General features: G+C 40.0%; 1 protein-coding gene across 1 annotated transcript in view; it reads left to right on the top strand.

Annotated features, from left to right (window-relative positions):
- DNAH12 (dynein axonemal heavy chain 12) overlaps positions 1–22,783 on the top strand; it is a 178,206-nt gene that overhangs the window by 29,563 nt on the left and 125,860 nt on the right. The window contains 14 exon segments of the mRNA XM_075073319.1: positions 200–378; positions 1,880–2,015; positions 5,969–6,094; positions 8,668–8,802; positions 11,391–11,584; positions 13,692–13,935; positions 15,108–15,293; positions 15,711–15,911; positions 17,064–17,258; positions 17,503–17,624; positions 17,744–18,026; positions 18,731–18,850; positions 21,055–21,211; positions 21,446–21,618. Coding sequence (XP_074929420.1) covers positions 200–378; positions 1,880–2,015; positions 5,969–6,094; positions 8,668–8,802; positions 11,391–11,584; positions 13,692–13,935; positions 15,108–15,293; positions 15,711–15,911; positions 17,064–17,258; positions 17,503–17,624; positions 17,744–18,026; positions 18,731–18,850; positions 21,055–21,211; positions 21,446–21,618 — 2,451 coding nt within the window.

Here is a 22,783-nt window from a genome sequence, read left to right as displayed (position 1 = left end):
GAGAAAAATAGGTGTACAGCCGTTAAGCTCACAAAAACATATTGAGTATCCACAAGTGGATTTTTTTCCTGAATAAAGATGTTAATCAGAATGAAGTATTATTTTTAAAGCTTTTTAAAGAATTTATAAATCTTATTAATGGATCTAAATATTTTTAAAATGTTTCTGCAATTTAACATGTGTACATGTCATTTTGAAGTTTATAGATGAGTTCCTCAGCCTTGCTAAGGAAATCATGAGTTTGCCACTACTAGCTCATTTCCCTATGGTACGTTTGGACTGTGATGATTTGAAACAGGGTTTGACTGATAAAGCAAAAAGCTTTGCAAATATACTAATGGAGAGAATAGTTGCTAATCACGTAGCAGAAAATGAAAAGTGAGTATACTTTCTTGCTATAAACTACCACTTTCTTGGAAAGGAATATTATTTAACATAGTTGCATTTCTGTTGTATAGGCATTGTATAAATATATACAGTACTTTACTTCCTTGATTATGCATATGCAAAACTCCTGGTTAACTGAATGTCAGTAGTATCTCAGGTGAGTTGCACTGGCTGGTATGTCTTTACTGGACTTCAGGCCCTAACTCCAGCAAGAGCACAACCTTTCTATCAGAGCTGGCAGGCTTTGGGAAAACTACCTGGCAAGAGATCTACTTCACTGCATTCTTGGCTTCCCAAGTGCAGGTCCGGCACCAGACACCAGCTCAGCAAGCAGCTGCTTGGGGTGGCCAACGGTGAGGGACGTCACATCCTGGTCTTCAGCAGCAATTCGGCGGCGGGTACCTCACTCCCTCTCGGAGCAAAGGACCAACTGCTGAATTGCCACGAAAGACTGAAGCGGCAGCGGTAGACCTGCAGATCACGATAACGGTTTCTTTCTTTCTTTTTTTTTTTTTGCTGCTTGGGGTGGCAAAGACCCTGCAGTCAGCCCTGCCCAAGTGTAAAGTGCCAGAATTGGCCAGAGGAACGGACTTCTCAATTTCTTGAAGCTCTGTATACATGAGAGAGATCTATAGATTATCTATATATGTAAGGGATGAACTGTTAAGAAACAAATAAAAATGTATGATGGCATGATAAAATTCTCAAATACTATTCAAAATTTATGATGTCGTGTTACAAGAATGACAAAATGGGGTTACATTCTTATAATGCAAAGCAGACCACGTGTGTGTGTGTGTGTGTGTGTGTATGAGAGAGAAGCTACGTCTTCACTGCCCACTGTATCGGCAGGTAGCAATCGATTGCTCGGGGATCAATATATCGCATCTCATCTAGACACGATATATCGATCCCTGAATGCGCTTATATTGATTCCGGAGCTCCACCAACCCGAACGGAGTTGTGGAATCGACAGGGGGAGCTGCAGACATGGATCCCGCTCTGTGAGGACGGTGAGTAATTCGATCTTAGATACTTCGACTTCAGCTACGTTATTCACGTAGCTGAAGTTGCGTATCTAAGATCGATTTTCCCCTGTAGTGTAGACCAGCCCAGAGAGAAAGTGTGTTTGTATGTGTGTGAGAGAGAGAAAATGAATAATATATGGCCCTAATACTGTGCTTAAGTTTCAATGCATTTATTTTAAAAAAAGAAAAAAAAATTCTGCAACAACTGTATAACGAATATTTTGGGAGTTACTAGAAAAGTAAAAGTAAAGGACCCTATATGACTCTTACAGCTAATTGACCAAATTCACTGTCACATTGAAATCATGGAATCACACCAGAGATGGACTTGGCCCAGTGATTTGAAAGAGATAATTGGAACTATAGTTCCAGGAATGCTTGGTAACTGTCATACACATATTGCTGGTATGGCTCAGCTAGAAACCAAGTTAAACAAAATCTTAAACTTTGACATGATTTTACAGAATATGCAAGGAATTTGAAACAATGAAGGAGCGTGCATTAAAAGTTCCTGAAACCACAGAAGAAATGATGGAAATGATAGCTTATGTAGAAAAGGCAAAAACCACAGGTATTCAGGAACTGCTCATAAAAATCAAGGTAAATGTCTATATTTCTTTTGGCTTAAATCCTTCTCCAAACAAGCAGTCATGGACACTGGGGAGTTTCTGTGGAGCTGGAGATCAAAAATCTCCTGTAACAATGGAGCTGCTCCTTGGTTGCTATTCTAGCCGCCAGGCTAGAATGTCCTCCATACTTTTTGAAAAAAACAATGAGCAGTCTTTTTGGTACCTTGGAGACTAACAAATTTATTTGGGCATAAGCTTTTGTGGGCTAGAACTCACTTCATCAGATGCATGAAGTGAAAAATATAGGAGCAGGTATAATACATGAAAGGATGGGGGTTGCTTTACCAAGTGTGAGGTCAGTCTAATGAGATAAATCAATTAATGGCAGGATACCAAGGGAGGAAAATTAACTTTTGAAGTGGTAAGAGAGTGGCCCATTACAGACAATTGACAAGAAGGTGTGAGTAACAGCAGGGAGAAATTAGAATTGGGGAAATTAAGTTTAGGTTTTGTAATGACGCAACCACTCCCAGTCTTTCTTCAGGCCTAATCTTTTTGAGTTCCCGTCACGTGGGAAAATTCCCCTCACATTCTGACTGTGTGCAATGGCAAGTCCGCTGTCTCTGACCTGTATATAGTTCTTTGCTACATAGCATGTGTTTATATGTGGTTAGGCATTGTCTAAATATACAGTACACTGTACCACTGATTAACCAAAAGTTCTGGTTAACTGGAGCTTAAGGACACCATGCAGATCTGGGATCCATGGGAACGCAAGATGAATACTTCCTCTGTGTGAACTTTATACATCTCGACCCTACTCCCTCTTTGCTTACATGCATGTAGAGGATGGGCAGGATTTTCCTTCAATTACACCTCTACCTTGATATAACGCGGTCCTCGTGTCATAAGCATAAATCCCAATTCTGAACCTTAGCGTCCAAAATGTGGGTGCCTAGCATAAATCCTCTAAGCTTAATTACCAGCTTAGATCTGAGAGCGCTGTCACCAGCCAGATATCCAGTCTCTGGCACCCTCTGGTCTCCCCAAACCTTCCCTGGGGGACCCCAAGACTCAGATGCCCTGAGTCTCACAACAAAGGGAAATAACCCACTTCCCTTCCCCCTCTTTAGCTCCCCCAGATTTTCCAGCCCTGGGTACACTAGGAGATTTCCCTGCTTCAATTCCTTGAAACACAAACCCAGAGAGATTAAGTGTCTCTCCCTCTCACCCAGAGGCTATGCAGATTCAACCCTAGTCAATCTAACACAAAGAGATTTCCCCCTCCCTTCGTTCCTTAGCCTTAACCAGAGAAAAACTCGAACAGGTTTTAAAAAGAAAGCTTTATATAAAAAAGAAAGAAAAAGACATAAAAATGTTCTCTGTATCAAGGTTGACAATATACAGGGTCAATTGCTTAAAAGAAAAATGAATAAACAGCCTTATTCAAAAAGATATACAATTTAAAACATTCCAGCAAACTACACACATGTAAATACAAAAACAATATAAAAACCTATTGTCTTCTACCTTTTGTACTTACACTTGGAAACAGAAGATTAGAAACTTGAAGATAGAAAGATCCCTCTCATAGCCGAGAGACAGACAAAAGACACAGACCCAAACATTCCCTCCCTGAGCTTTTAAAAATCCGGTTTCCTGATTGGTCCTCTGATCAGGTGTTTGGTTCCCTTTGTTAACCCTTTACAGGTAGAAGAAACATTAACCCTTAGCTATCTGTTTATGACACCTCGGGAGCCAAAAAATCTCACCGTGTTATAGGTGAGACCACGTTACATCACGGCAGGGAGAGGAACTGCTATTACCACTCCATGCCCCAGCTTCTCCCCCTCCACCCCCAGGCTTGCCATGCCAATCAGCTGTTTGGCCCGGCAAGCCTGGAAGTGGGGAGAGTGGAGCGGAGCGGCAGCCGCAGACTCAGGGGAGGAGGCGTAGATGAGCTGGAGTTGGGAGCAGTTCCTCTGTGCCCCCTTGTTACTTGCTGCGGCCCTCCCTGGACCCCCCACTGCCCCAGCTCCCCTCTGCTCCATCTCCTCTCACGAGTGCGCCACAGCTCCGCTTCCCCCCACTCCCTCCCAGGCTTGCCGCGCCAATCAGCTGTTTTGCGCGGCAAGCCTGGGAGGGAGGAAATGCGGAGCTAAGTGGCATGCTCGTGGGAGGAGGCGGAGACAAAGGCGAGCTGGGGCAGGGGGGCCCAGCAAGTAAGTGGGGGGACACAGAGGAACCACGCCCCGCCCCAGCTCACCTCCGCTCCACCTCCTCTTCCTCCTCCCATGAGCACGCCGCTCAGCTCCTCTCAGTGTGTCTTTTGCAGGACACTCAAGGTAGAGACTGTCTCTGGGTCCTGACTTTAAAGACCAAATTTATAAAAAGTAGAAACTGATTGTATCTGCAAAAAATATACACTCACATATTAAACTACATTTACATGTGTAAATATGATAACTGGGGACACAAATGGGTACCAGTTGGTACATACAAATGTTTTGTTAATGTGCAGGTTTTTTACAGCTGTAGCCAGCCTCTGGTGTTTAAAATTTTGTCTGTAAATGTCAGAGATGAGCCTTTTATTGTTTGGATGGGATTGACAAGAGGATGCTTCTACTTAGCACTTGAGCTGTGACTGTTGATTCTTGGAGGAAAAATAGGAAATATTATATTTCAAATTGTGAGAGAAAGGAAATTCAAACAATACTATAGCTCGACTCTAGTCCTAAAGTTTCAGAGAGCAAGTGGCTTTTTGATTTGTTCTGTACTCTGGGTCAAGGTGATGTGTGATCAGATTTTCCACTTTGATGCTGAAGCCATATACAACAAACAAAACATATGCTGCAGGATGAGCATATGTGCTAAGTAGTAGGATTTCCTCAGACAGACATTAAGTTAATAGAATATGGTAAGATAAGAGAAGTTTATACATGAAGGCATAAACTTGAATATCTTATGCTTTTCTAATAGATTTCTAATTTTTTAAAAATTGAACTTTATTTAACTTAAAAGAAACTACACACCAACATGTAATTTTATATTACTTATTGTGACGAAGTGGGAATGTTCTTAATGTTTTCTCTGAGTGCTGTGTGGGTGCCTCAGTTTCCCCTATGCATTTCTCAAGTATCATGGGGTGTGTGATTGTTGCAGAACCCTAGGGGGGGCCACTGTGATGCTGTCTGCACAAAGAATGGCTGACACTCTTGTCTCCTGGCAACTGATGGCCTGGGCCCCTCCTCTGCAAAGGTGCCAACTGAAGGTGTTGGAGAACAAAGAGATCAGGTGGCCTCCTGGCCCGGGGAAGAGACAAAGGCGAGAGGAGGGGCTGGAGAATCTTCAGTTTGGAGTGGGTGGGAAAATGGAGGGGAGCCCAGACGGGACTCTGGCGTCCCTGGGGCCCCCTCAAGATGGACCTGACTGAGGGGGTCTTGTTGTCTGTACCTGCAAGACCTGTCTTGGACTGTGTTCCTGTCGTCTAAATAAACCTTCTGTTTTACTAGTTGTCTGACAGTCATGGTGAATAGCTGACAGCCAAGGGTGCAGGGCTTTGTCTCCCACAAACCCCATGACACCTATATTATTATAGCCTCTTAAAAAAGGATAGATAAAGAAGCATAGTACTCAGCAGCTGAGATCTGATCACTGTAGGGGAAAAATGTTTCAGAGAAGACACATGCTAAGATTCTGCATACAAACTTTCCATTTTACATTGCCTTTCAAAGCAATGGGAGATCAATTCCTTGATAATTTATAGTGTTGAGGCGAAATCCAGGACGCCCACCAAAGTCAATGAGAGTTTTGGTAATGACATTAGTGAGGCCAGGGTTTCATCCTGGGACCAGAATAATGAGGATCAAGGGATTATGGGTCTGAATTCACTGTTTTACCTTCATAAATATTTTCAGTTATCCTATTCTATACTACGGTATAAGCAAACATGAAATATCAGCTTTTGTGGAATCTCTTTTGTAGGAATGCCAAAGGCGAATGAATTACCTTTTAGATGTTTTTATATTTGCTCCTGAAGATCTGGCACTGAATGCAACAGTCCTACTGTGGCCTCAGAAGATTAATCCCATCTTTGATGAACATGATGATGTAAAGATATTTTCTTTATACATTATATATTCTAATTTGTTAGGCCTTGTACTGTATTTGAACAATTTATTTTCACTGCTGCTGTTGTCCAGTCCAAATGTGTATAACAACATTCATTATAAGAAGCTCAAATACCATGGTGCCAGGTGTATGTATTTATAAGAAGCCAGTGCACTAATGGAGAATATATAATAATTAGATATTTAACAAGTACCAGCAGGCTACAAATGTAGAAAATTAGAACTGTCATTTGAGCTTAAAGTCTTTGGCAAGTCTGGTATCTTACTTCTACTGTGGTCAATACCTCATAATTCAGCGGAAGATAAAAATTCACTACAATGCACTTAGCCAATTGTGTAATACTTTATACTGGAGAAAATTCCTTCCAGACCCCAAAAAGTTTGTGCCTTGAAGCATGAGAAATGAATATCATCCTTTTAATTTGCACACTTATTACCATGATGTGTGAGGGATTTATCCAGGACTTTTAAAAATTCAACCCTGGTTACATGCTATGTGAAGAAATTATTGCATTATTTTCTTTCTAAATGTACTGGATATTAATTTTTTTCATGCGACTTTGTTCTCTAGATAAATAAGAATTAGGAATTCCAATTATTCAATGAAAGTTTACTAATGAAGAATATGCAACTGTTGTTGTTTTTCTGTGATCCAGATCCATAATAGATTACTTTCTTAACCTTCCACCACTTCTTCGAGCAATAGTCCACATGGTTCACATTGTAGTTCTTTCTCACTCCCCATGGTAGCAAGCTGGAGTTCATAGTGTCCCCATGCTTTCCCATGACTCTTAGATACTGTAAGGTTATAGTAACTTAGCTTAGAGTTTGTGTAGTTTTAAAAAAGTTTTATTTAAGCCTGGTGGGTGAAAAAAATCCAAAGCACTTTTCTTTCTTTGAGTCTTGCTTTGGTACTGAGGAGTATGTCCGAAAGCAGAGAGCACATGTTTGGGCTTTAAAATGTGCCAAGACTCTTATGCCCCTGTGATGTGAGTACAAAATGTTTATTTTGTTTAGAGGAGTCTTGTATTCCTAGCATGCATGCCATGTGTATTTGTTACTGAACTCACAGACAGGGCTTGTGATGCTCGTTTTAAAATTTTTACAGAAAGGTCAATATGAAGTGTCTCTGACTCTGAGGTACCACCTAAGGACCAGTTTCTTGTAGCAGGGGCACTCAATAAAACCAGCTTTGAAACAGGAAGAAACTATTCTGGGGGCTAAGAGATCTGCTAGGTCTATGAGACCTCATGTTGCTATCAAGCCTTCTTATTCATTCTCAGTGCAGTCAGTGACTCCTGCTGTCCAAGGCAGAAGGAGCAAGGATCTCTAGATAGGGCTCCGCACTGGTTGCCATTTCCAGTACTGACCAAGAAGGCTAAAAACCATCATGCTTACTTATCTAAACTGGCTCCTTTGAAACCGCATTGGTACCATCCTTGCTTCCTCTGCCCCATTGTCATTGTATCACATCTTGACAAGATTTCTGCTGAGACTCCAGTATTTGTACCATTGGACAGAGCCATGTCATTGTCAGTACAGTCTCCTTCCTCTCCTAAGGCTGGTTTTACATTTCCTGCAGACCTTACTATCACTCCAGAACTGGAGTCCCCCTTGGTGGCTGTCTGTCCTTTTTCTGCAGTAGCTAGGAGTCTCTTGGTATTGGAGCCCAAGGTACTGAAGATGAGAATCTCTCTGCATCCAACCTCGACGGCACCAGTGCCTATCTCTCATGCTGTCAGGCGGAGACTTTTCCTATTTCTACAACTCCGGAATTGCCTCCCCCTTTAAAGTAATTCTGTTCATCTGCATAATCATTTTTGCATGGAAGCAGGAGCACTTCTCATACGAGATCTCTGCCTTCATTTATGTTGATTCCCGAGAATAGTTTTGGAAGGAGTCCATCTCATCACACATCCCATGTTTCAAAAAGGTCTCATGTTCTTGGTTTCCACCTTTTGCAGCACCATATTTACGTTCTGTATGGGCTCAGACTTTGCCTATTGGTTTTCAGTTTAGACCCTGAATTGAAAAATGAACTATTTGCTCAGTTCTAGTTGCAGACTGCAATCAAATTTCCAATTTTTTAAATGAACTACCTCTTCCCTCTTAAATTAGGGCATACTCTACGAGGGCCCATTTGACATCTCTGGCTTGTTTCAGAGAAGTGCCTGTTGCTGAAATTTGTAGAGAAGCTACTTGTGGTTAGGGTCATATGTTTACCAATTACTAGTCCATTGTCACAACATCTAGGTGAGATGCCTAATTTGCTCTGCAGGACTCTTCTACAGTTACTGTTTAGATAAAACTCCTATCACCTACCTCTTTGAGGGGTAACTGCTAGTCACGTACCCACAGTGGGATCTGTGTGGACAAAAGCTTCTCAAAGAACTCCAGTTATTGCCAGGAAAGTAATCTGTCTGTACTATTTATTTTCTCTCTATCTATGCTGATAATACTTATTTACAAGATACTGATGCCACATGTTTGATCACTCAAATGTCTACTGCAAGCTTTTTTTCTTTTAACACATTTAAATTATCTATTTTATAGCTGATTGAACAATCTAAACGTAAAGGTGAAAGTGAACTACTGGCCAAACGCGAGAAGCTTATTTTGGAACTAGAAAAGCAGACTCGCCGTATGGAAGAGTTTACAGAATTCTCAGAACTGGATCGTATGCAACAGGTCTGATAAACATAGTATAAAGGGGGTTCAAAGAGTCACATATGCTTAATACAAGAAATAGGATTGTGATTTTAAAAAAAGATGTAGCGAACACAAAGTTAAATGTTGAAGTTCTATTGCTGTACTGTTATGCTGATGAAACTCAGACACCCACTTTTGCGCTAACTACCATAGTGACACTAATATTCTGACTGGAGGGGAAATTTACCGTAAGAGCTTTGTTTAACTCAGTTAATAGGTAGTCACAGAGGGTAGTAATATTAAAGATATGGAAGCAAATGCTTTTGAGGCTGTGCAAACACTCTTGGTGAAATCCTGACCCTACTGAAGTTTTGCCATTGACTTCACAGGGGCCATTATTTCAGTAGCTGGTTTTAGTATGTTTAGTTTTGGGAAATTAATCCACTAAGTTAGATTCATTGGGGTTTTCAGGCAGTAATTTAATTAGGAATTGGCCAGTTACATAAATCTCAAAAGTCCACTGTGTACTGTTGGGATTTTGTATTAGAGGGGTAGCCGTGTTAGTCTGTATCTGTAAAATGCAACGAAGATTCCTGTGGCACCTTATAGACTAACAGATGTACTGGAGCATAAACTTTCATAGGTGAATACTCACTTCATCAAATGCATGTAGTGGAAATTTCCAGAGGCAGGTATAAATATGCAGGCAAGAATCAGTCTAGAGATAATGAGGTTACTTCAGTCAGGATGAGGCCCTCTTCTAGCAGTTGAGGTGTGAGTACCAAGGGAGGAGAAACTGCTTTTGTAGTTGGCTAGCCGTTCACAGTCTTTTTTTAATCCTGAGCTGATGGTGTCAAATTTGCAAATGAACTGAAGCTCAGTAGTTTCTCTTTGAAGTCTGGTCCTGAAGTTTTTTTGCTGCAGGATGGCTACATTAAAATCTGCTATTATATGTCTAGGGAGATTGAAGTGTTCTCCTTCAGGTTTTTGTATATTGCCATTCTTAATATCTGACTACCTTTTACTGTCCAGTTTGGCCGATGTACATAGTAGAGGGGCATTGCTGGCACATGATGGTATATATTACATTGGTGGACGTTGCAGATGAATGAACTGGTAATGTGGCTGATCTGGTTAAGTCCTGTGATGGTGTCACTGGTGTAGATATGTGGGCAGAGTTGGCATCGAGGTTTGTTGCATGGGTTGGTTCCTGAGTTAGAGTTACTATGGTGTGGTGTGTGGTTGCTGGTGAGAATATGCTTAATGTTGGCAGGTTGTCTGTGGGCGAGGACTGGCCTGCCTCCCAAGGCCTGTGAAAGTGAAGGATCGTTGTCCAGTATGAGTTGTAGATCACTAACGATGCATTGGAGAGGTTTTAGCTGAGGACTGTAGGGATGGCCAGTGGAGTTCTGTTGGTTTCTTTCTTGGGCTTATCTTGCAGCAAGAGGCTTCTGGGTACACTTCTGGCTCTCTTGATTTGTTTCCTTATTTTCTCGTGCAGGTATCGTAGCTTGGTGAAGATCTTGTAGGTGCTGGTCTCTGTCTGAGGGGTTGGAGCAAATGCGGTTGTACCTCAGCACTTGGCTGTAGACGATGGATTGTGTGGTGTGTCCAGGATGGAAGCCATTGGGATTTTGTGGTTCCCAATAATAACCAAATGAGTCAGATGCTGGACAGAATCAAGGGTCTTTGATTTGATTCAATTCAATTCAGTTCAACAAGACTTTATCCAATGTGCACAAAGGGAGAGCCCCTGGTACAAAAATCAGCCAGAGTCCCTCCAGCAAGGAGCCCCTCCCATTGCTATTTTATAGCACATGGCAGTTACATAACAATTACATAACACAAACCTCTAACCAATCATATTTAACCTTTCTATATATGGATTTGTTCATCACATTCTTATACTTCTCCACTCCACATGTTGAGCTCACTCCTAACCGCTTGACCTTTTCTAGAAATGTTCCTAGGGTGGTGAGCCACAACATGCTTCTTTATGTATATGTACCTTGTAAATCACATTTTGTTTAAAATGAACACAAGCATACCTTTCAGTATGAACAGTAGACTGAATGCTGGATCTGAAACTTCATGACATGCCAGCCCCCTTCCCTAATCACTAAACACTCCCTGCCATATTTTGAATTTAAAAAATTGCTTAAATGGAAGGTTCTTGACTCCTTCCCTGAGTAATTGAGTACATTTTAAAAAAATTCTCTCAAAGCATGAAACTGTTGTTTAAACTTGGAAATCGCAGTTGTCAAGACTACATATTAACTACAGAAAAGTTAATATGTGTTCTTTTTTGTACAATGTACCTTTGAAACTCAATCAATTTGAGAACACTTTTTTACAATGCTTCAGTTTGAGAAGAGTAAAATTATGCTTATGTTGTTTTTCTGAGCATTAATCTAGTGTCCTCATTGCAGAAAAACTCAGTCCATCTGCTTGGGGGCCATGTTATTGTCTTTGTTAAAGAGTATGAGGCTAATATCCTGTAACTCTCACAAATTACTTATAATTTTGAAAATCCAATGATTTATTGTCTCTTTTAATATCATGTAATTATGTCTATTCCTTGTATAACTTGAATAATTTTCAAAAGATATAAACTCGTTTGATTTCAGTATGTGACTGACATGAGAGCGTTGCAGAAACGGATACAGGAAGCAGAGGAAACAGTAACTTTTATTAATAAAGAAGAGACTCTCTTCAAGTGGGAGCTGACAGATTATCCTGTTCTCGAGAGTTTAAAAGTTAATATCGATCCCTATCAGAAACTTTTTGTTCTTATACTGAAATGGCAACGAACAGAAAAACGGTAATTATATACTTGATAGTCTTAAAGTTAAATAAGGAAAAGGCTAAATGATTTAGGCTGCTTTTGTTTGTCCATGCAAGATATGTGAGCTATTTTGAAGCTTAACTCCTGCATGTGAATATTTTCATCTCCTTGTTTATATCTATTCAGGTATAGATATAGATCAGTGGTTCTCAAGCTTTCTAGACTATTATACTCCTTTCAGAAGTCTGATTTGTCTTGTGTACCCCAAGTTTCACCTCACTTAAAAACTACTTGCTTACAAAATCAGACATAAAAATACAGAAGTGTTACAGCACACTATTACTGAAAAATTGCTTACTTTCTCATTTTTATCATATAATTATAAAATAAATTGATTGGAATATAAATATTGTACTTACATTTACTCCTGAGGGCATTCTGTGCCAAAAAATTAAAAATTATGTGCACAATATTTTAAAATTCTACAAAATTCTGCAAATTTTATTTGTCAAATAAATCTGGAGGCTCCAACATGGCATTGGGGAGCACAGGCAACTGGCTGCACAGAGATAGGAGATCACTGTGCAGCTCCCTCTCCCCCCGGGACATGGACTCAGCGGTGAGGCAGCACCCAACCTTGACATAGTTCAAGGACCGAGCCTGCCCCAGAAACACCCCAAAGCTCTGCCGATCCATGCCAGGTGTGGGCAGGCAGGCTCAGCAAGGTAGGATTTGTGTGTGGAGGGGCTTACTTTGGGGGTGATCCAGGTATGGGTTGAGAATGTTCTGTGTGGGGCTGTCTGGGTGTGGGTGGATGAATGGGGGATCTGGATGCACAGGGGTTCGTTGGGGGGTTCTAGGTGCAACAGTAATGGGATTCTGCAGGGGATCCCGGTGAAGACAGTAGGGGCTCAGTGGAGGTAAAGAGGCTCTGGGTGTGGGGAGCTCAATGAGAAGTCTAGATGCTGAGGGAGTGGGTCTCAGTGGGTGTGGGGATCCAGGTGCAGGTGGTTGGGGCTCGGTAGGGTGGGGATTTTGGTGCAGATGTCTTATCGGGATGGTCCAGGTGCAGAAGGAGTAGGGTTCATCGGGTGTGGTGGGTGTTTCTGGTTGTGGGGGATGAGGCTTAGTGGGAGGATCTAGGTATGAGGGTGTCTGGATGCAAAGGGGTTGGGTGGATGGGCAAGCAGTTCCCTGTACAGTGATTCCTCTCTCTGTAGCTGAGGAGCGATGGGTGCAGAAAGAGCTCAGGGGGCGGGGAGTGGAGTTTGCAGCGCTTCCTACAGTTAGAGGAGAAATCTAGGGGTGGGTCTGACCTGGCCCCAGATGTCATGCAGGGGAAGAGGAAGGACAGGGTGGGGATTTTGGTGTGCATGGCTCATCAGGTTGGCCCAGGTGCAGGAGGAGTGGGGCTCATTGGGTGGGTTGTAGTTGTGAGTGATGAGGCTCAGTGGGACCAACTGTGTCTTCCCCAGTCCCACCACACCCCGCCCCACAGTGATTTACCTCTCTGCTGGCTGCCTTGGGCACCCGAAACATACTTCTCTGGGGCACTATCTATATTTATTTAATAAAATACAATTTTGAGGTTGTCTTCACTCTCAAAATGGAATGTAGAGCTGCTCAAATTATTATGTTACTTCAGATGGGTAAATACTGCTGTATAAGCTATAATAGTGACTTGTCTAAAGTGTGTGAAAATGGGTATACACTTCCGAACTGGAGGTATAATTTCCAGCTCTAGGAGACACATTCACTCTGGCTCCGATTAAGCTATTGCACTAAAAATAGAATGTAGCCACAATGGTGTGAGCAGCAGCTGGTGGGGGGAGGAACTAGCCGCCCCAAGTGCATACCCATCCAAGATGGTAGTCATCTTCTAGTGACTATACCGTGTGGAGGCCCTGATGCTACTAAATAGGTGTGAGTGCTCTCTTGGTTACTATTAGTATTTTGTAGAGAATGACAGAATTAAAAATATTAGCTGTACATCCGTTAAAATGTTTCTTTTAACTTTTTAAACTTCTGTTTATGATACATATAGTATATTTAAAATTTAAAAATATGTTTTAGATATGTACATGATATATTTGTCATTCTGATTCTTGTGTAAAATGCATTATGATTTTGTTTTTTCTCCCAGATGGATGGATGGTGCTTTCCTGGACCTGAATGGGGAAATCATGGAGACTGAGGTAGATGAGTTTTTTCGAGAGATATACAAGATGTTGAAGGTTTTTCAACAAAAGCAGAAGAAAGCAGAATTGGAAAGGAAGAAGACACTGCATCGCAGAGCCGTAGTAGAAGAGAAGCTGGAAGAAGAAAAGAAGGACAATCCAACTATTACAATGTGTTCATCAGTAATGGAGCAGATCAAAGACTTTAAGGTTAAAAAAAAACATTGAAAATAATACTTAGCACTTATGGGCAAATCCTAAAACCATTGCTCATCCAAGTAGATACTACAATATCTGAAAAGATTTTTTTCAAGTCCTGCTATGCAGTGTTCATGGGAGTGTTGGCTCTGTCATGGTTTTCAAGTGACAATGGTTATGCTTTTAGAGTGAATTCCTGGCCCAATTGAAATCAATGGCAAAACTTCAACTGATTTTAGTAGGGCCAGGATTTCACCCCTGAAGTTTTTGCAAATTTTCAGGTATATGAATAACCAAAGAGTGAATTAATAATATGTTTTAATTTACACATTATATAAATAATAAAAAGATTACTTCCTGCCATGGAAAAAGCTACAGTAAAAGAAACAGATTTTGAGGCATATGTAGGAACTGTAATAGGGAATTCTGAAAATTAGACATAAAGGCAGCCAAAGGCTTTGTAAGCATCACTATGTGCCCCTTTTGTATTTAAAAATAAATTGGAATTAAAAAATACACAGATACAAAATATTATTTTTTTCTCAGATTTCTAGTAGAACAATTGTATATGAAAGTATATCTTAATACAAAATGTTGTTGAAAATTAGTTAATTTTTTATGCATCTGCCAAGACCTAAGTTCATGGTTCTGTATTTCTTCAGAAAAAATTAATGAATAACATTTGGTAACAACTGAAGAAGTGCATTGAAAGAAGCCATCTGTACTTTTCAGTGATTACTGTAATTGAAGTCACTCATGTCATCAGTTCTGAACTTGGGTCTTGGCAGGTTAAAAGCCTTCTAGTTCACCCTTAGGAATGCATGTACAATAGCAAAATTATTACCTATAATTCATCATCAATGCAGATCCACTGACAAAAGTGCTATAATAGACAGGTTTTAGACTGATACGGAAACATTGTTTGAAAAGATTGTTAGATATCAGGAACAGTGGCCCATCATCCAGAGAGTCAGTGGAATTATGTTTTGAAAATAATAGTAGACATGTATATTATAGACAGTCTTTTAATATTCAACTTCTCTGGATGTATTAGCTAAAATGCAGAGTTTACCTGCAAAGGGGAAAGAGGGTGAGCTAATATAAGTGGATTGTAATTCACATTATCTGCAAAATTTGTATTTACATAGATGAAATTCTGTTTTGCAAATATTTTTTTCAATTAGGAGAATATCCCCACGGTGACTATCCTTTGTAACCCAGGCATAAGGACTCGCCACTGGCAACAGATGTCAGATATAATAGGATATGATTTAACTCCAGACTCTGGAACTACCCTAAGAAAAGTTTTAAAGCAGAACCTAGCCCCTTACCTGGAGCAATTTGAAACCATAAGTGTAGGCGCAAGTAAGGTGAGCACAAGAGTAAATCTCTTAAAAAACAAATGAAAAGTGAAGTATGTTTGTGTGTTGGTTTCTGGGCTTATTATAATGACTTTTTTCCCTTTTATTGTTGTACATAATTTTCTGCATCTGTTGAGAGCTAATCTCTAACAACATGACTTTTTGGATGGAGTGTTGGCTATAATTTTGAATTTGTTTGAATTTATAACATTTGTGTTGTAGCATCAGTGTTACCTAACTGTATTATTTTGTCATGCTTCAACAAATGAAATGTTAAGAAAAATAATAAAAGAAAACAATGTTATGCTGGTAGTACTAGTGACAATTCTCCTAAAATTTATCTAGGTATGTGAGATTATATATTGAACATATCAATCAAAGAAAATTAGTGCAGTGACTATAAAATATCTCCTTTCTATACTATAGGAGTTTTCTTTAGAGAAAGCTATGCACGCTATGATGGAAATATGGGAGTCTGTTTCCTTCCATACAAGCATTTATCGTGAGACTGGAGTTCGTATTCTGTCAGCAGTGGATGAGATTCAGACTATTCTAGATGATCAGATTGTAAAAACTCAAACAATGAGAGGATCGCCTTTCATTAAACCTTTTGAAAAAGAAATCAAGGTATGAGAGGCAATATGGTTATTTGCTTTTAAAAATGGCCACTTATATTCAAGTGATAACTATACAGTTGCCCTAATGTTTTATTATTGTGGCATTATCGTTGGATTTAATTTTTCAAAGTTTGATATCCTGGGTGTTTCTAAATAAAATGTTTTACAAGTTGTTTTAATTTTTTTTTTAATGTTGAGATTCCTTCTTGCTTTCCCACTCATGGTTTCTCTCTTCCTCCTGGGTCAAGTCCAACTGCAGCAGAGAGAATGTCCTGAATATCCTCATCACTTTAATCTGGGAAACCAACATTTTATATAAACTCTCTAACCCCTCTTGCTGATGATTATAATGATGTTTTCGTTATCTTTAATGAAAGTATTCGGTAATCTAGTCTTTATAAGCCAAATTTTGGCCTCAGGGCATGCCTTTGCAGCTGGGCTGTCACTAGAAAATTCCTGGTGGGCGAGCAGAGGAAGGAATTACTTTCCCCAGGCTGCTGAACAGCAGTGGAGCCACTCTGCAGCTGTTACTTTAACCTCAGGGCTAGAATAGCCCTCAGTAGTTATGGCACCCTGCCCCCCCATCAGGGGAATATCTGGTGGATCTGCTGTACCTGACACCACCCCAAAATCTCATTTTGTAGTTGCATGTAGGGAGCTCACACACCAATGGGCTCAATGAAGCATAGGTGGTGTGTACTCTTTACACAGACCATTCAAATCCTGCCCCCTTACTGTAATGTGGATCTGTCCTAGTTCTGCTATGAGCCAGACTTTCCTGGCTATGGAGAGATGAGTAGGATTTGTCTCCAGTATCATAATGAATGTTATCTAAACATAACATTATTAAAAGATGATAATAGTGAAGTGATCTGAAACTCCAGTCAAAGGATTTATTAGCACTTTGGGAAATTAGTCTACTGGTAGATTAGACTTTACAAACTGCTTAGGTAATGCATATATAGGGAAGAATGTTAATCTTCCTAGTGGTTTACTTTTCTGTTTATATTAAGTCTCCTTGGGGGACAGAAAATGTAGTGCTGTTCATAAGATTTGATTTCTTTACTTTTGATTTCTTTACTTTTGATTTGATCTTTAACTTTAACTTTAACTTTATGTGGTATGACTGTATCCTGGCAATAATTTTAATATGTTTGTTAAGGAATGGGAAGACCGTCTCATTCGAATTCAGGAGACTATTGATGAATGGTTGAAAGTGCAAGCTCAGTGGCTTTACTTGGAGCCCATCTTTTCTTCTGAGGACATCATGCAACAGATGCCAGAAGAGGGACGTCTCTTCCAGACTGTAGACAGATACTGGAGGGACATTATGAAGTATTGTGCCAAAGACCCTAAGGTAATATATTGACTCAGAAATAAACTGGCCCCAAAAGAAAAGAATTTTATCCTCCTTCCATTTTTATCAATAATTTTGTAGTAAAAATACTCAATGAACTGAACTATACCTGCACACAGACCTAAGACTTAAAGAGTAAAAGTGTATGCTATGTATTTATCACCTTAATAACCTTCATTGTGCCCTGTGCCCTGTATGAGACTTACTGTATGCACTCATGGAGATTATATATCTGTTGTTACAGGTTCTTGCTGCCACTTCATTGACAGGTTTATTGGAGAAACTTCAGGGGTGTAACGAGCTTCTCGACAAAATCATGAAAGGCCTTAATGCTTATCTTGAAAAGAAGCGCCTGTTCTTTCCTCGGTATGCTGCATGTTGACTATGTCAAAAACAAAGATGATTGAAATTACGTTTTGCTGTATAGTTGGGCTGACACATACAGTAACTTGATACTTCTGTCATTTTTGTGAATCTTTTTCTAGTTTTTTCTTCTTGTCTAATGATGAAATGTTGGAGATTCTGTCAGAGACGAAAGATCCTCTCAGAGTTCAGCCTCACTTGAAAAAGTGTTTTGAGGGCATTGCTAAGCTGCATTTCCTTCCTAACCTGGATATTCAGGCAATGTATAGCAGTGAAGGTGAGCGAGTGGAACTGATTTCAACCATTTCTACGTCTGAAGCTCGAGGTGCTGTGGAAAAGTGGCTGATCCAAGTGGAAGATATTATGCTGAAGAGTATACATGATGTTATTGCTGAATCAAGATTGGTATGTTTTCTAGTATATGTTCCAGGCCACCGCCTACAAAACTATGTATATATGAGTAGTCCTTACTTCATTTTAGGGTGCTCTCCTAAAGGCCTTACTCACACTAAGACTTTTCTTTCCTTGAGTGTAATTTAAACACATGAAAGCCACAGGCTCAGGCCTAAGATTTTGGTGGTAGACTTCAAATTATAGGCCAAACAGTCAATGGGAGTTTTACCTGAAACAGGACTGAGATTTGTCCTGCATGGTCATGGGAACATATAAAATAAGCCTGACAGCATTACTAATCTTCGAAGATATCCTGTTTTGTAGACTTTGTTTCAGTATTTCGATCTTTTTTTTAGTTAGTTAAAAACTAGAAGTAAACAAAATCCTTGTTGCAGGTTTGCCCTCACCTAAGAAAAAAGCCACAAACCAGAAAATGATTCTGTTTGCAATTTAGCATGTTAGGCAGATTCTAAAAATTAATAGGGAGACTTTTAAAATCTAACTATATGGCAATAAAAAAAGGAAGAAAATAAAGGAAAAGCAATTTAAAAGAAATATTTTGTATTTTATTTCAAAAATACAAATATAATATTGCCAGCATTTCAAAAAATATTATTAAAGGCATCATATTGATTCATATAATACAAAAGCATACTCAGTGGTACGTATTCAGTTATTTGCACTGACACCATTATGTGATGTATTTAACTCTTTAGGCATATCCTGAGACTGAAAGAAAACAGTGGGTTCTAGAGTGGCCTGGACAGGTGGTGCTGTGTGTGTCTCAAATGTTCTGGACGAGTGAGGTACATGAAGCCATTTGCAATGGGCCAGAGGTATTATGAAGCATAATATTTGTATTTTTATTTTACATTTAGTATTTCAGTTATTGTACTTTGTTCAGCTAAATCATTTGTCTCTCCTACCCAAAATAAAGTTGGATAAAGTAATTGATAAGAAATCTTAAAACATAGAAGTGTAAATAGCCTTTGGGTGTTTTGAATATGAGGTAATGGTCAAATTCTGAAGAATGTGCCTACCGCATCCTTTATGCGACTGGATCTTGGTCTGGCTAGCTGGAGGAAAAGGGGCATTACCCCTTAAGGGATCCCTTGCAACAGCACAGAGAAGGGGGAAAGCTTACAGGGATGGACAAGAAAGGCAGGGTGCAATTGGGGACAGATCAAGGTCAATGCATTGCCCTTCCTGCTGACTGGAAAAATGGGAGAGGTATTCATACACCATGCAGCCACGCTCTTTACCAGGATTAGGCTGGAACCAGCCACCGACCCAACTATACGCTTGAGAACCTGGTCCTATTCCTTTTGACTCACTGTGGGGCTTATGCTAGTTGCCCCTTTTTCTTGTGGGGCTCAGATGGAATTTTTCCCTCACTGCCAGGTTGACCAAAGTAAGGTGAATTTTTTCACCTTTCCTACCCTGATGGGGTGGAGGAGGTGGGTTAGGTTATCATGTCGCAATTTATATGTATTACTAGTGGTGGACATCCAGTGCAGGTACTTGGTATATAAGGGGTATAGTTATTGGATAAATTGGATTGGAAATTGATTTGAAAGAAAACATCCCTTATGGGAGCTGATTTAAGGGGGATTTGGTACTTCTCTGTCTCTTCAGATGGGGGCCGACCCCTTCCTTTTCCTGGCCCCCTTTCAAGGAGCCAAGGAAGGGGGCGGGGCTCCTATGTCTGGATCAGCAGAGAGCCAACCCCCTCCTCCCTATACTGTACAATTTGCCGGATACTCCCAGATGTTATAAGTGGATAAAGTTGCAGCTTAATTAAACCACATCCATGCCCTCTTGTCTTTCTTCTAGCATAGATGGACAATGTATAGTAGCCAATTTTTTACTTTCCTGCGGGGTACTCAGGTAACAGATTTACAGAGAGTGCTGCCTAGGGACCAAATTCCAATTTTTTTTAGACTCAAAAGTTCCATTGAATTTGGTGGAAGTTTTCTATTCAAGGAATCTAGGATTGGACTTTAAAAAATGTAAGCGGATATGTAACCTCCTGCTACTTTAGAGTTTTCTATTAGAAAAGTCTAAATACCGGTGCAGTCCTCATTCTAACAAGTTTTAAAAATCAGTGGTACTATCAAGTGTTGAGGGATCAGAAAGGAGGCAGGTAAACATGACACAGTGGAGCTTTTCATAGTTTGTGGGCATGTACAGCACACTCACATATATACATACTGAACCATTATTTATAGGAACATTTTAATTGTAGTTTAGGAGCCAATTTTCTATAAAATAATTTAAAAAATATTGCTCTACAAGTTCCAAGGAGCTCAGGTAGATAATATCAAAATAAAGACATCTGTATTCAGTTCTTCTCTAGGGGATCCACTTTTTTAAAAACATGAGTGTGGTTTCAGACTGCACTTCCAATAAGAATAAGAACTTCAAATAATTTTCTTAAAATAGGGTTCTTTTTAACTAAGTATTCTGCTTGATGCAGGATTTGTAAAGATTGCTACTTACAAAGTTTGAAACTGCTTTCAATAAAACAAATGCCAACTAAAATAATTTTGAATAGATATATAAGCTGAGCTGAATCCTACAGCTTTTCGTTAAGCAAACCTACCACTGGCTTTAATGAAATCTTCATGTATATAATCCAGAGGTTTGCAAACTGTGGTCTGCAAACCACTGATGGATCATAGAGCATTTGCAGATGATTCATAGAGAGTAGGCTGATCATAGGCTCCTCCTGTTTGTTCACAACTGCTGAAATGCAGTAAGGCCCTGACCCAAAGCCCATTGAAGTCAGTACTCCCATTGAGTTAAATGGGTCTTGGATTCAAAATATGTAAAAAATGATATGCTGTAGTTTTACAGGGCAGGTAGATAATTGCAAATGAGAGAGGAGATGGTCTTTGAGAAATGACTGAGAAGGGAGATGGTCCATTAAACAATCTCTTTTAAGATGTCTGCCCACACTAAAAAAATTTCATAACCCTAATTATTTGCACATTAAGGTCCAAAGATTGTTAAATCAAATTTGACATTTTCTTTCTTGCAGGGTTTACAGGATTACTACAATACTCTCCAACTTCAGCTTAATGATATTGTAGAGTTGGTGAGAGGAAAATTATCTAAGCAGACACGAACTACACTAGGTGCTTTGGTTACTATTGATGTGCACGCTAGAGATGTCGTCATGGAGATGATTGAAAGTGGTACATAGCTTTTTAAAATTTTATTCTTCATGTGTATTTAACAGAGAGTTACTCAGAACCCAGAGAAATAGACTTGCATTATCTTTCTTTCCTGGCCTTAAGAACCATAAGAATTTTTAAAATATTTTATATATGAAAACATTCATATTGGCAAATTATTTATTTTATACCTGACAGAAAATCCAATTTTCTAGAACTTTTTTTCATATTTACTGCTAATTATTTTCTTACCAGATGTGAAAAATGAGACAGACTTTCAGTGGCTTGCTCAACTGCGATATTATTGGGAATACGAGAATGCTCGTGTCTGCATCATTAACTGCAATGTAAAATATGCCTATGAATACCTTGGCAACTCACCTCGACTTGTCATTACTCCCCTTACGGATAGATGTTACCGCACCTTGGTATGCTTTTACGTAAAACTTGTCATTAACCTGCTTAAAGAATTCATTTAGCTGTAATATGGCATTTTCAACACTTTATACTTATTACAGTGTCACTTGGGAGCACTGCAATAGCTGTGGGACTCTCAGCATTTCTGTTAAAACAGCCAATTTTCAGGGATTTTAATTCCTATTTAAATTTTCAAGCTGAACCTGGTTGGCTCCAGTAGATCTGCAACAATTGTCATGCTTTGTGCTGAACTGAAGCCCAGTTATCAACTTCATCAAGTGGGCTGAGTTTGCAGATCTGGCAAAAATGTACCTCTTGACAAGTTGCTCCCAGCTTGGATATTGAGACAGCTAAGCCACTTGTGTGGCATTCTGTAACTGGCAGTTTAAATTGATAGTGATGCCATGATATTGCTTCTGAAGCTAGGACAGAAGCTGGCCACTTTTTACTTCCCATTTCCAGTTGATGGGCAACACATCAAGACACATTGCTGCATTGTACACTTAGCCCATCTTCAACTAACCAGAACTAATCTTAAAGTGGTTAAACTGACTAGAAGAGAAGTGTTCCATGGGATGGCATCCTTGTGCATAGTGACTGAAAGATGAATAAAACTAGGAGATGGAAAGACTGGGATTAGGGGTGCAGAAGAGAAATGGGGAGAGTGGAGGAGAAAAAGAGAGTCCGGGTTAGTAACAGGAGGAATAAAGGTGATAGGGGAACTAAGGGGAGGGAGAAAAGAAAGATTTGGAGGGTAGGAGAGATAGGAAGGATGGGATAGGAAAAGAAGAAAAGATGGTGTGAGAGAGAATAGAATATGGGGTCGGACAGGGTGTGATGGACAACAGAACATGGGTAGAGCAAAGGGAGGCAATATGAGAAAGACCACAAAGAATGAGTGGGAAAGGAGATGTTCCTTCTTAGGCCGTGGCTACACTGGTGCTTTACAGCGCTGCAACTTTCTCGCTCAGGAGTGTGAAAAAAACACACCCCTGAGCGTTGCAAGATACAGCGCTGTAAAGCGCCAGTGTAAACAGTGCTGCAGCGCTGGAAGCGCGGCTCCCAGCGCTGCAAGCTAATCCCCATGAGGAGGTGGAGTACATGCAGTGCTGGGAGAGCTCTGGCTGAGCCTGAGGGCTTGGCTACACTCTTCAAAGCTCTCAGCGCTGCGGCACT

The sequence above is a fragment of the Chelonoidis abingdonii genome, chromosome 17, assembly GCF_003597395.2.
Source record: "Chelonoidis abingdonii isolate Lonesome George chromosome 17, CheloAbing_2.0, whole genome shotgun sequence".
Lineage (NCBI taxonomy): Eukaryota > Metazoa > Chordata > Testudines > Testudinidae > Chelonoidis > Chelonoidis abingdonii.
The sequence above is the reverse complement of the archived record's forward strand: the minus strand, read 5'-3'. Positions and strand labels throughout refer to the sequence as shown.